At 34.7% G+C, this 15,258-nt stretch overlaps 1 protein-coding gene across 1 annotated transcript in view; it reads right to left on the bottom strand.

Moving 5' to 3' along the window:
- COL19A1 (collagen type XIX alpha 1 chain) overlaps window positions 1-15,258 on the bottom strand; it is a 314,993-nt gene that overhangs the window by 251,989 nt on the left and 47,746 nt on the right. The window contains exons 7-8 of the mRNA XM_046006085.1: window positions 14,830-14,955; window positions 13,659-13,721 (exon numbers count right to left, since the gene is read on the bottom strand). Coding sequence (XP_045862041.1) covers window positions 13,659-13,721; window positions 14,830-14,955 — 189 coding nt within the window. The remainder of the gene's footprint in view (window positions 1-13,658; window positions 13,722-14,829; window positions 14,956-15,258) is intronic.

The raw sequence follows: 15,258 nt of genomic DNA, 5'->3' as shown, positions 1-15,258 counted from the left end.
TAAAGCAATGCAAGTATTTTACTCCAAATATAAATGTTCATCTCTACAACTGTAATTTCAAAATTTTGAAGTTTTAAAAATTAAGAAAAATTGATATATCCTTATTGGAGTGAAATATTTAAAACTTATTAACCATGCCATGTGGTAACATAGTTTTCTTGTTATCTTCATTCTGTATATATTCATCAGAGTTATTTTAAATAGATGGTAACCTGTGGATTATGGAAGTGAGAAAAACCACTTTTCAGCTGACATTTCTGCACTCATGAAAGTTTTATACCTTTAACAGCTAAATGAAGGGACAAGTTAGAAGCACAACTGGTACCACCAGTCACTGTGACCTTGAAGATAGGCTGTGGTCAAAGATTCATGATTCTATAGATACTGGAAGGGTATTAGCCACTAAGGAGGATCTGTGAAGATGTGTGAAACAAGGATCCAAGAGTTCAGTGTAGCCTGATACAATGCTCAGCACCACTGGGAGCTGCCTGAATTCTCTAATTGTCCTGCTTTCCCATACCTTCTTGTGTAGACTTATATGAGTCTTATTTTACATCGCATAGTGAAGAAGTCTAATTATCTATAATCTATTTTATAGTCCAAGTACTTCAGTGATTCTATGTTTGGCTAAAAAAAAAAGTGCATATATTCAAAGTAATTTCAAAACTTCCAACGATCTGAAATCCAAACAATCAGATTATTCTGACGTATTTTAGGAAGAGGTTGGTGGAATGAGTGTTTGAAACAAATATGGAATATGGCAACCTGCTTAGGAGATAGATGACAGTAGTAGTCTCTAGGGGAAAAGGCATTTTGAAGAAATTAGACCTTCGAACAAGTGTTTGAAGGAATTTTACTTATGATGAAGAATCTGCAATTAATGTCATCAGCAAGTTTAATTAAGCAAGAGGATAGCGGCCCAAATAAACATTAACTTGTGGCAAGGTATCATCATTCAACAAAGAGTTTACTGAATCTAACATTTACACTACTATAGGAGGAATGAGGAATTTGCTAATTCCTAAATCATTCCTTAATTATTCCTAATCAAATAATTCTTAAAAGAAAAAAAAAAGAATAATTCCTAAAAGGAAAAAAGCAGCAGGAATGAAGCAGTCAGAAATCAGACACATTGAAGAAGGACTCAGAAAATATCTGCCCGATAATTTCTGAACCTCCTACAACTTCAGCTTCAGTTACTTTTGTGACGACTGTAGGTTAACTACAGGGTCAAGGCCTACCGGATAATGAGGCACAATGGATTCACTTGGTAATTAGTGCAGCTAAAACAGCTACAGAAACCTATACTAAACTTATTTTAATGAAGAAGAGAATTTTCTTAGCAACAAGTGAAACTTTAATAATTTAGCAGTTTAAGTTGTGTGTGTGTGTGCATATACACACACATTTATGTCTCATGAAAACCAGAACAAGCTCATTTTAGTTTATATTTACAAATATAACAATTATTAAAGTTTCTATAAAAACTTAAATATATGGAATGAATAAGTCACAGGAATAAAAGGCACAGCATAGGAAATATAGTCAGTGCTATTGTAGAGCGTTGTATGATGACAAATGATAGCTATACTTGAGGCGGGTATAGCACAATGTATAGACAGATTGAATCACTATGTTGTACACCTGATTACAACTAATGTACACTGTAACTAATGTAACATTGCATGTCAACTAGGGATGACTGGGTGGTTCAGTCAGTTAAGCCTCTGCCTTTGGCTCAGGTCATGTTCTCAGGGTCCTGGGATGGAGTCTCCTACTGGGCTCCTTGCTCAGCTGGGAGCCTCCTTCTCCCTCTGCCTGCCACTCCTCCCTGTTTGTGCTCTCTCTGACAAATAAATAAAAACTTTTAAAAAACTGTATGTCAATTATACTTAACTAAAAAAATTTATAAAACAAAACTGAACTTAAATAAGATGTTGAACTACAACATTAATCTCTTGTGAATAAATTCATCATATAGAATTATCTTTACACTATTAGAAAAGACAACCATTTTATGAGATAAATACCATATTTTTAGTATTTTATCAATGGACAGAATATATTCTTGCATTTTGATTATTAATATCTCATGTGGTACTGTATTTTTATTGTTTATTTAATCTCTGTCTATAGTGAAATATCTATTAAAAGATGTTATAGCATAAGTTATATAGTAACACTCCGAAGCTTTGGGGCTTTCAGAATAATGGGTACTGTTCTAGAGCAGGGGTCAGCAAGTTTTTTCTGCAGCGGACCAGACAGTAAATATTTTCGACTTTGCAGGCCATGTGATTTCTGCCACAATTACCTAATCTTGCCACATGGCACAAAAGCAGCCTCAGACAATATGAAAACAAGTGAGTGTGGTTGTACTCCAGCACGTTATTTATAAAATCATCCAGTTAGAGTTTTCGGCAGCCCTGCTGCAGAGTCATAGTTTGCTGGCCCCTGAGCTATCAGACTCGTTCTATATATTTTGTCTTCCTACCCAGTACAAACTTTTACAAGAGCCTCAAAGCTTAATCAAACAGCAAATGCACATACCTTTTCCCCAGGAATTCCAGGAGTACCAAATTCACCTTTCATACCTCCTGAACCCTAAAATATAGAAATGCTTTTAGGAGGTTTTTTTCAAAGGTGTATTAAGTGCTAATGTCAAAGAGAATCTACCATTTCACAGATACGCTGCTTCTGCTCGCACGAAAGTTTGTTCACTGAGTCCCTTCTTTGTATTGTCCACAAGTCATTAAACTATATTTTTGACAATAATTTATCAAAAAGTTAATAAGTAATAAATATCAAAATGCTAATCAAAACTAAAACTAAACATTCTCCACACAGATATATGTAATTCAGCTTTGTCATTTCTTTTACATTTATCAAAGATAAGGAATGATTCTATTGCTTTTTTTTTAGCTTCTTCTTTTTTGATATTTTATTTATTTATTTGACAGGCAGAGATCACAAGTAGGCAGAGAAGCAGGCAGAGAGAGAGGAGGAAGAATGCTCCCTGCTGAGCAGAGAGCCCCATGTGGGGCTCGATCCTAGGACTCTGGGATCATGACCTGAGCCAAAGGCAGAGGCTTTAACCCACTGAGCCACCCAGGCGCCCCTCTATTGCTTTTATCTTAATACCTAACGCTTTCAACTCAAGCAAATAATGAAATTTTAGACTCTAAGGTATCCATATTTGTTTCATTAATGTGCCTGTTCTTCCATTATATCCTCTAGGAAAAATCCCACAGCTGGGTCAACCCAATTGTTAATTTCCCTGCTTTTCCATTTAAATGGGAAAAAATATTCTCAATGAAGTTGATGTGTTACCTATATCTGCCTTAATGGCTCTACCACAAATTCAGTCTAGTAAATTTATCCTTGAAATGGTGGAAAATAAATCAACTTTTTGAATGAGTTTCACTAACGTGTGGTAGAGATTTTAAGAAATATATCAGAATTTTGTGACTATATAATGCTATTATTACACTGATATATGTTCATTTCAGATTTAAGGTATACAAGTAAATTTCAACTTCAAGTTCCTATAAATTAGATGAGATTACATCAGGTTGGGTAAAATTCACATAAAAATAAAATTGATACAAAAATGGATACAAAACAAAATAATTAAAATATATTCAATATTAGATTAGAAAAAATAGAGAAATAATTATTTCTTATATTGACATAGGTCAAAAATCAATATTAAATTTTACCTCTAAGAGCTTATTACTAAGAGAAGATATCCCTTCTTTCAAAGAAATTGACAACATATTTTGATTCTATTACAGAATGAGCAGGTGAGTAATGTCAGATTGAAAAGAAAATAAAGGGAAACTCACCAGTAATCCCTGACTTAACACATTAGACTATTCAAAATGGAAACTGCCATATCCTGAGATTTGAAGGAGGGGAAATGAATCAATACAAAAGATTTTGACTACAGAGGTAAGTTAACTTATTCCATTTTAAATTGTTTTGATTTTCTCTAGAAGTATGTCAGCAAAGCAATCATTTCATAAAGCCTATAGTTTTAGGGAAATTAACTGGATATGTGGAAGATAATAATTCAAACATAAGCTGGAAAATTATTCCCCAAATAGAGCTCAGACCTTAGGTTCAGAGACATTGAAATTGAGCTGCTATTTTATAAAACTCTCACAGAATTTCAACTTTGAAGTGGATAAGGGTATTAGCCAGGGTCTTAAAGAATTGTGGTTGCTAAGTAATTAGGTTGCTAACTACATTTGCTTAAAAAAAAAAAAAAGGTGGGGGGGATTAAAAGATTCAGAAAATTACAACAATCAAATCTAAATGAAAGAAAAGTATCACCTGTTATTTCAAATAATGTCATCTAGAGTTTACTCTTGGACAAATGAGTTGATTTGATTAAGTGCTCTAATATAGAATGCTAATCACATCTAGGTGTTCAAATTCATGCAATGGTTGAATTTCAAACCATCTTGCTCCATGAAGAGCGTCATCATTTTCATGAAAAGAAAAAAAAAAGGCAGTAAATCAGATTAATGAAGCATGGATGAGAACATAGGCAAGTAAAGATAAAAATTAAATTAAGCCCAAGCTCGTTTTTTTCCCAAATATTTCTCTCTTTTTTAAAGATTTTATTTATTTATTTGACAGAGATCACAAGTAGGCAGAGAGAGAGAGAGAGAGGGAAGCAGGCTCCCTGCTGAGCAGAGAGCCCAATGTGGGGCTCGATCCCAGGACACTGGGATCATGACCTGAGCCAAAGGCAGAGGCTTTAACCCACTGAGCCACTCAGGCATTGCTAATTAGCAATATGTAGCTAAAATGAATCAGGTCACTTTGTTTTTTAAAAGAAAAAGTATAGTATAGAACACTAGTGAGTAACAGTCCTTGATGATTTAACATATCTAGCTCTTTCTCTGCACACTGACTCTTTGCCCTGCTTGGCAAATTTCCCTGGGAAATTGGGGCATCAAATTTATAGGTCCTAGAAACAGCTGAGTGGATGATTTAGACTTTCTCTCAGGTGTTCATTCATTTATTCAACTCCTATTATGTGCTGCTCTATGTATGCTGCTCCCAAATTCCTATTCTAGTGGGGGAAATGAATAGATGCATAATGCTAACAAGTCAGGTGATACTAAAAGTGCTAAGAAAGGGGATAGAAGTGGAATAAAGGGATGCTTTTTTTTTAACCTTTTTTTAAAAAATTTATTTATTTTTTCAGCATAACAGTATTCATTGTTTTTGCACAACACCCAGTGCTCCATGCAAAACGTGCTAAAGGGATGCTTTTATATAGACTTCAGACTAGGCCTTTCTATTTTAAAGTGATTTCTGAGATTTCTAAATGGTGTGAAGGAGAGAGCCAAGTGGCTCTGAGGAAGAGATCTGAGGAAGCCCCACGTAGATGTAACCTGGTGTAAAGACCCTGGAGCAGGATAGAACAAGGGAAGAGGGTAGGACACCATACAGGGAGTGGAGAGTGGGATGGAGAGAGCTCTACACAGTATCTGGAGCCATGGAGAGAGCTTCAGTGTTTATCCTGAGAGAGACAGGAAGACACAGGTGGTTTTTGACCCAGATGGGGAAGGATTTACTCACATGATTATTCATTGTCAAATAATGTTGGGAACAGAAGACATAGCTTTGATGAAATACTTAAATCATTAAGTGACCTTTTCAAGAAATTAACTATCAATAACTTATTAATATTTACTATAAGTAGCACACAATAACACATTAAGATTTTTATATACTAAAATATTTAATCAATTGTAAATTCAAAGGGATTATTTTACAGATGAAGATTAATTTATTTTTGGCCAAGTCACATAAGAAACTCAACTCAAACTAAAAGGATTATTTCCACCTCTTCCTCAATATGTGAACAAGTATACTATAGATAGGAAAGCAGAGGAAACATATTTTTTCAGTCTGTATTATGTGTGAGTTTCTGGCACTATGTATCATATATACATTTTATTGTATTCCTTCTTCACAATAAACCGTTGGCAAGGTATTATTAAGAACTACTTTCAAAGCAAGTAAGAGGTGGATGGGATTCAGTCTCAAGTGGTTCAGACTCTAGAGAGGTAAGCCTTTTAATATACTGTCCCACATGCACTGTCCTAAATATCCTTTCCCAGTCTTATAGATCAAAAGGAAAACCTTGAGAATGTCTGGTTCCTTTAGCAACACTGCACTTCTGATCATTTCATGAAATTAACTATTCAATAGACCTTAGAGCAAAATGACTTTCAATCTTCAAGCTATGCAGGCATTATTTTGTGCACCTAGTCTAATAATGAAAATATATAGCAGACTTAAACACAAGGAAAGTCATCTTTATTTATTGCACATTAAAGTTGCAGGATCACACTGTACAATAAGAACAGGAACAGACTCATCATCAACTCCTTAAAATGAAACAATACATCTATGTTTATTACGAGTGCCAGAAAGCAGAACACATTCATAGCCACAGTCATCTGAAGTCATAATTACACAGCAAGCGTTATGCTGGTTTAATCAAATGCTGGTGCTTGCATTGAAAAAATAAAGTATATTGAAAAATGAATTAATTTTTTGTCTTGTTTTGTAGATCATCAATTTATTTTCTCCCAGCTGTTTTTACCTTGCCACTAAAATCACTTGCAGTTATGAGTTTTGTATAGTCTGGAATTTAAAACCAATGTTAATATTTTAAAAACGTATCTTAAATGGAAGTTATATAACACACTGTAACCCTAAGGTGCATTTTTGTGTATTTTATAGATTTGGAATACAATAAATTTGCTAATAATTTCATTTTTACTAATTCCTTCTTAGTCCTTTTCTACTGCTTTTCTTTCCCACAGAGGGAGGGAAGACTCCTTGAACAAATAATCACTAGATTGTAAACTCAGTGAGAGTAAGCCTAGTTTTCTCACTACTGCTATAGGTCCAGAACTTAGCACACTTTTTGTTATAATAATAGGAACTCAATAAAATAGTTGCTGATGAATTAATGAATAAAAGAAAAAATGAATATTTAGATGTTGAAAGAGGTATCTACTGTATGATTAAAGAGCATGGAGGAAAGAATGAGTCTTTAAATGACATATGCTCTAACACCTCTAACAAGAGAGTCTTAGTGCCTAACCTTAAAAAAAAATCATCTAAATGTGATTTAATGATTTTCTTAATATTTACTTAATGTTTTTTAAAAGGGACAGGAATATTTTTAAAATATTTTACTCCTTCTGAAACTGACACGTGAAATTTCTTCCTATGCCAGTAATCTTAAATTGATAGAACTGATAAGTCAAAGAATGGGAAAGTCAACTTAAAAAATGGCAATATATATCACATCACAATCACCAACAAGTAAGACAGATAATCACTTTCAAAGTAATTTTTGTGTCAACCTTATGATGTAGGTAGAACTGATAGATGATACACCCTCATTTACAGATGAGGGAAATGAAGCATGAAAAGACTGGGTGGCTTGGCCAAACTCACACTGCTAACCTCAGAAGAGTTGGGATTAATCCAGATCTTTCTACTTTATGAGTCCTCTTAATTAGGTTACCATGGGCACACCATTCTACCCATGCATGGTTCTCTCAGCTGCAAAATGAGGATCAAAAATAAGGGGTTGAAATTCTTTATGAAGTTATAAGGATAAAACAAGATATTTCAAGTGGAAATGCCATAATCAAAGAACACAAATAATACTGAAGAACTTTTAGAAAATAGAGCAACCTTCAAAATCTAAACTGGACTTGACATGTCTAGGTTCTGATCCTAGTTTGACCACTCACCATGTGCCCTTGGGCAACAATTTAACCTCCGTGAACTTCAGTTTTGCATTCTGTGAAATAGTAATACCAATACTTAACATGAAGAGTTTTAAGAATCAAAGATTACATATCTAAAGTACTCTTCCCAGTGTCTGGCACATAGTTAGTACTCAATAAATACTAGCTATTGTTATAAAGATTTATATGTTTAGTTTGATTAAATTCTAGTCTTTAGGACTAGATATTGTTTAATTATTTTAGATTTTCATATAATGACCTTACGGAAAGTATCCCAAGTAATTTGATTTAAAGTTCAAAAATAAATGTTCCATCATACCTCAAAATTCTCTCAAACACTTGCTTAAGGTGCTTAAAGTTCCCATGCAAGCTACAATGGGCAGACTTTCCTTTGGGAGTCAAATGCCTATGAAGCCTTTGTTGAAGCTTGCTCTACAACTTTGAAGGATCAGTCGTTGCTCAGACATCAGTCTCCTAACTTTTGAAATAAGGAGCCCACTTAGATTATGCTGCTAATTTAGAACCATGGACTTCCAAGTTAAGGCATGAATGGGATTCAAATCTGTTTCACCTTGGAAAGGTGAAAAAAATCAACTCCTAAACTTAGCACAAAGGAATTTATCTAATTAGCTAACAAAAGACATGACATTAAAAAGTGGAAAATGGAACACTTAAGTTTTGATATAGGGAGAAGGGAAAGGCAAATCTCTAAGCATGGGAAATTGCCTAGAATTATTTCAACAAAGGTGTGCTGTTTAGGAAAAGTGTTGGGAGCTAAGGAAGAATCTTCAGTGGGAACTTATCAGCAGACAAGAGAAGTCACAAGAAAAGTAAATTATAAGCCAATATTCCTGATAAAAACAAATGCAAGAACCCTCAACCAAATACTAGCAAAATGAATTCGAGAATAAAGTAAAAGCATTACCCACCAGGATCAGAACATTCCATGCAAAGCAACAAAATATATATTCTTCTCAAGTGCACATGCAACATTTTTTTAAGATAGATCAAATGTGAGGCACCTGGGTAGCTCAGTCAGTTGAACTTTCGGCTCAGGTCATGATACTAGGGTTCTAGGATCAAGACCCACATCAGGATCCCTGTTCAGCGGGGAGCCTGCTTCTCCCTCTCCTCCCTACCCCTGCTTTCTCTCACTAGCTCTGTCACCATCTCTGTCTCTGTCTCTCTCTAATAAATAAATAAAATCTTTAAAAAAGATAGATCAAATATTAGGCCACAAAGCCAATCTTAATAAATTTAAGAAACTGCATTCCCCTGATGATGAGTATTTACCAAAAGGATACAAAAATATTGATTCAAAGGGGCTCATGCACCCCCATGTTTATTATAGCACTATCAACAGCCAAATTATGAAATGAGCCCAAAGGTCCATCGAACGATGAATGGATAAAGAAGATATAGTACACACACACACACACACACACGAATATTACTCAGCCATCAGAAAGAATGAGCCCTTACCATTTGCAATGATGTGGATGGAGCTAGAGTATATTATGCTAGGTGAAATAAGTCAGTCAGAGAAAGACAAAGAGTATATGATTTCACTCATATGTAGAATTTAAGAAACAAAACAGAAGAACATAGGGAAGAAAAAAAAAAAGAGAAAGAACCAAACCACACAACACACTTAACTACAAAGAACAGACTGAGGGTTAATGGAGGGAGGGAGGTTTGGGATGGGCTAAATGGGCTACACGGGTGACGAGTACTAAGGAAGGCAATTATTGTGGTGAGCATTGGGTGTTATATAGAGGTGAAGAATCACTGAATTCTACTCCTGAAACCAATATTACCCTATATGTTCACTAACTACAATTTAAATAAAAACTTGAGAGAAAAAAAATTTAAGACACTGAAATCGTATCAAGCATCCAATACATACATACAATAGTATGAAACTTGAAATTAATAACGTGAAAAAGCCTGGAAAATTCACAAATTAGTGGACATTAAACAACATGCTATTGAATAATCAATGGATCAAAGAAAAATCAGAAGAGAAATAAAAAATATCTGCAACAAATAAAAATGTAAAGACAGCATAACAAATTGTGGGATATAGCAAAAGCAATTGTAAGAGTGAAGTTCATAGTGATAAGCACCTACCACAAGTAACAAGAAAAGTCTCAATTAAACAGCTCAAATTTACACCTCAAGGAACTAGGGAAAAAAGAAAAAGACCAAAACAACAAAGCCCAAAGTTAGTAGAAGGAAAAAAATAACAAAGAGTACTGCAGAAATAAACAGAGACTAAAAACAAAATAGAGATCACTGAAACTAAGAGGTGGTTCTTTGAAAGAGAAACAAAATTGGCAACTCTTAAGTAGACTCATCAAGAAAAAAACCCCAGGAGGACTCAAAATAAAAAATGAAAAAGAAGTTAAATCGATACCACAGAAATATGAGAGATCATTAGACTACCATGAACAATGATACATGTCAACAAATTGGACAACCTATATAGACCTTATAGAAGAAATGGATAAATCCCTAGAAATATACCTCCTACCAAGACTGAATCACAATAAACAGAAAACCTGAGCAGACTAATTAATAATGAGATTGAGTCATTAATCAAAAATATCGCAATAACCAAAACTATAGGACCAGAGAGTTTCACTGGTGAATTCTACCATATATCCAAAGAAGAATAAATATCAATTCTTCTCAAGTTCTTCCAAAAATAGAATAATAGAGAACTCTTCCAAACTCATTTTATGAGGCCAGCATAACCTTGATATCAAAATTAGATAAGTATGCCACAAATAAAGAGAATTACAGGCTAATATCTCTGATGATCATAGGTGAAAAAATTCTCAAAAAATATTAGCGAACAGAATTCAACAATTTATTAAAAGTATGCACCATGATCAAGTGGGATTTACTATAGGCATGCAAGGATGGTTCAATATGATACATCACATTAATGAAATGAAGGATAAAAATAATATATGATCATCTCAGTAAATACAGGAAAAGTATTTGACAACATTCAGATATGATAAAAACTCTCAACACTGTTTATAGAGGGAAAGTATCTCAACATAATAACGTCTATGTATGACATGCCCACAGCTAACATCATACTCAGTGGTGAAAAGCTGAAAGTCTTTCCTCCAAGATCAGGAACAGGACAAGGATGCCCAATCCCATCACTACTCTTCAACATAGTATTGGAAGTCTTAGACAAGACAATAGGTATGAAAAAGAAAGAAAAGGCATCCAGATTGTAAAGGGATAAGTGAAACTCTCACTATTTGCAGATGACATGATTTTACATAGAGAAAACCATGAAGAATTCATCAAAAAACTGTTATAACTAAATAACAAACTCAGTAAGGTTGCAGAGTACAAAACCAAGACACAAAAATCTATTGTGTTTCTATATACTAATTGTGAACTACCAGAAAAAAGAAAAAAAATCTTAATTATATTTGTATCAAAAAGAGTAGAATTTTTAGGAATAAATTTAACCAAGGACGTGACAGATATGTATACTGAAAACTATAAGACATTAATAAAAGAAACTTTAAGACACAAATAGAAAGATATTCTTTCTGGATATCTCATGGATATGAAGAATCATGGATTAGAAGAATCAATACTGTTCATGGATTAGAAGAATCAATATTGTTCAAATATCCATACTACCCAAAACAATCTACAGATACAATGCAATCCCTATCAAAATGACATTTTTCAAAGAAATAGAAGAAATCATTCTAAAATTTGTATGGAACCACAACAAACAAACAAAAATCAACCCAGTAGCCAAAGCAATCTTGAGAAAGAAAAACAAAGCTGGAGGCATCATGCTCCCTGACTTCAAACCATATCACAAAGCTATAGTAATTAAAACAGTAGAATATTGGCAACAAAATAGACACATAAATAATGGAACAGAATAAAGAAACAATAATTAAACCCATGCATAAGTGGTCAATTAATTTATGACAAAGGAGCCAACAATATAAAATGAGGAAATGACACTCTCTCCAACAAATGGTGTTGAGAAAACAGGACAGTTACAGGAAAAAAAAAATTTGACCACTATCTTACACTATGTTACACAATTAATTCAAAATAGATTAAAGACCTGAATATAAGATCTGAAACTGTAAAACTCCTAGGAAAAAACATTTTCTAGGCACTAGGCTTCTTGACATAGGTCTTGGTGAAAACTTTTAAATCTGACACTAAAAGGAAAAATAAATAAATGGAAGTATACCATGCTAAAAAGCTTCTGCACAGGAAAGGAAACCATCAAAAAATGAAAAGATAATGTAGTTAATGGAAAAAAATGTAATTCACATATTTGATAAAGGACTAATATCCAAATATATAAAGAACTTATACAATTCAACCACAAGAAAATTGAAAATCCAATTAAAAAATGGTCAGAAGACCTGAATAGACATTTTTCAAAGAAGACATATAGATGACTAACTGGTACATGAAAAGGTGCTCAACATCATTAATCATCAAGGAAATAACAAATCAAAACCATAATGAGATATCACCTCACATCCGTTAAAATGGCTGTTATTAAAAATACAAACAATACCATGTGTTCATGAGGGTGTGCAGAAAGAGAAACTTTCCACAAAGAAACTGTATAGCCATTATGGAGAACAGTATGGACATTCTCCAAAAAAAAAAATAGAATATCCAGCAATTCCAATGTTGTGTATTTATCTGAAGAAAATAAAAACATTAACTTGAAATGATAAATGCATCTCCATATTCATTGCAGCAATATCTACAGTAGCCAAGATATGGGAACAATGTAAGTGTCAATCAATGAATGAATGGATAAGGAAGATGTGATACACATACAAGCACACACACATATACACACACTGGAATATTATTCAGCCATGAAAGACAATAAAATCTTGCCATTTATGACAACATGGATGGACCTCAAAGGCATTAATAGTATGTGAAATAAGCCAGACAGTGAAAGACCAATATTATATGATCTCTCTGATATGTGGAGAAAAGAAAAAGAGAGAGAGAGAGAGGGAGAGAGGGAGGGAGGAAGGAAGAGAAGAGGAGGGGAGGGGAGAGGAGAGGAGAGGAGAAGAGAGGAGAGGAGAGGAGCAGAGAGGAGAGGAGAGGAGAAGAGAGAAGGGAAGAGAAGGGAAGGGAAGGGAAGGGAAGGGAAGAGAAGAGAAGAGAAGAGAAGAGAAGAGAAGAGAAGAGAAGAGAAGAGAAGGGAAGAGAAGGGAAGAGAAGGGAAGGGAAAAGAAGAGAAGAGAAGAGGAGAGGAGAGGAGAGGAGAGGAGAGGAAACCAAACTCAGATACAGAGAACAGATTGGTGGTTGCCAAAATTAGGGAGTGGAGGTTGGAGAAATGGGTGAAGGGGATAAAATTTTATTTTAAAAATAAATAGATAAATAAACAAATGATAGGAAGCTAAAAAAGAATCTTTAGAAAAAATAAATAAATAAAAAATTAAAAAAAAAAAGAATCTTTAGTGGGGATCCATCAGCACACAAGAGAAATAAGAGTTCAAGTATTTGGAGAACAGAATGCTGGAGTAGGCTAGGGCACAACTAAAAAATAAACTTTGTTGCTTCACAATTTTGCTTATAGTTTATAGCTACAAAGATTTGGGTTTCCACATCTTTTCAAATTTTAGTTCCAATAGGAACTCAAAAGGAAATTTGAATGCTGATGTAGACTTCTTCATTTCAACAATCAGCATTTAAATATAGTCCTTAATAGACTTTAACAGAAATGTGCATTTGTATGGGACATCAAGATAGGAGATAGATGCATTTTAAAGTCACTTTTGGACAAATCCACTTTCATCCTTACAGTGTTTTGAGGTATCTTACCGGTTCTCCTTTATCTCCTTTCTGACCAGGTGAGCCTGGTGTTCCTGGCAATCCTGCTTCTCCCTGAGCAAAAATGAATTCTGTGTTATCAAACATTCTATCACATTGAGCTAAAGACTAATAGTTTACAAATATGAAAGTGAAAATAGTAGGATAAAGATTTACTCTCCTCTGAGCTCATGTTGGTTCCTCTGCTAGAATGCCCTTCCTTTCTCAGGAGGCTCAGTACTCTCTCTCTTCCAAATGCCATTTGACATCATCTCCTTTATGAGACTTTCCACCAACTGGAACAGGTGATGCTCCTCTATGGCCCCTGCAACTTGTACTTGCTTTTCTCATTGAGCTTACATACAATTTTGGTTGCCAGAAGAAATGTAAGGTTCCTCTAAACTTTTACCTCACTCCTATATCTACTCTTCCAGCCAGGAGTGAAGTGGTAGCTGAATGTGTTAAGTCTCCAAGGGCATGTAGTAAGGCAGAGTACTAGGGAACATTCTGCTCTAGGAACCAAGGCTAGTTTTTTCTTTTCCCCTTTCCTTTCCTTTTCCTCTTTCCTTTTTTCTTTTCCTCTTTCTTATGGGCATAGAGGAAAACCATCAAGAAATCCCTTAGCCTCCTTGTAGCACAGCCTCATGACTGCTGTTAACATTCATAAAAGAAGTTTATGAAGGTCCACAGGACCACTCTTCTTCACCAGGGCACCATACTGGCACAAATGAAGCAAATTCTCAAAGTAATATTCTCTTCCTATTTCCTACAGTATCAGTAACCAATAAAGAACTACTATACAGAGTACCTTGTGTACGTGTTAAAGAGCAGGCACTATTTTCTTCAACTGTGAATTCCCAGAATGGAAGCCTATTCCCAACACATGTTAAGTACTCGTTATTTGTCTGCTGTACAGGTGGGTCCTCCCTCCCCCTTTTACCTTTCTATCTATTCTAATTCACAGCCTGGAAAGAAAGTCTGATGGCTCCAGAACTATCCAGAAAAAAAAAAAAAAAAATCCAGGAAATCCTATTCCCAATTCCCTTCTCTTAACCCACACCTAGTGATGGAGTGGCTTATGTATTTGATTCAACTAGCACTAAAGGTCAAGACACATTCTGTGCACTGGGGCCACATCCAAGGGGCTTGGCTTTTCCATGGGCATAGATTGAAACTAGCAAACCTTGTTTGGAATGCACTGGCACCGGTCTAGAAGTTCCTGCGTTGCGGGCAGATAGGCAGACATTTTACTGGCGTGAGCAGGTAACAATGATGATGCAGTAATTCCATAGCCATCCTGCTCTGGACACTAAAATCCAGAAAAATGATTAGGGTCAATTCCAAACATTCTAACCTCCCAAATACAGGCTCCCACCAAATAAGGGATGACTCGACACTGGTATGTGAACGTTTAGAATGACTTTGTTCTTTTTACTAGGCCTCCGATGTGTTTTATTAAACTGACAACGCGCTAGAAATGCACTAAAATGTTGGTTTGTTGAGGAATTCTAAAGCTATTATAAATGACTTTATGATGAGTACAGTAATCCCAAACACTCACAGTAACTGCCTTGTTACAATAAAAGTTATACATATTTACATCTGTGTACGT

Source organism: Meles meles, chromosome 5, assembly GCF_922984935.1.
Source record: "Meles meles chromosome 5, mMelMel3.1 paternal haplotype, whole genome shotgun sequence".
Classification (NCBI taxonomy): Eukaryota; Metazoa; Chordata; class Mammalia; order Carnivora; family Mustelidae; genus Meles; species Meles meles.
Note: the sequence above shows the minus strand (reverse complement) of the source record. Positions and strands in the feature narration are given on the sequence as shown.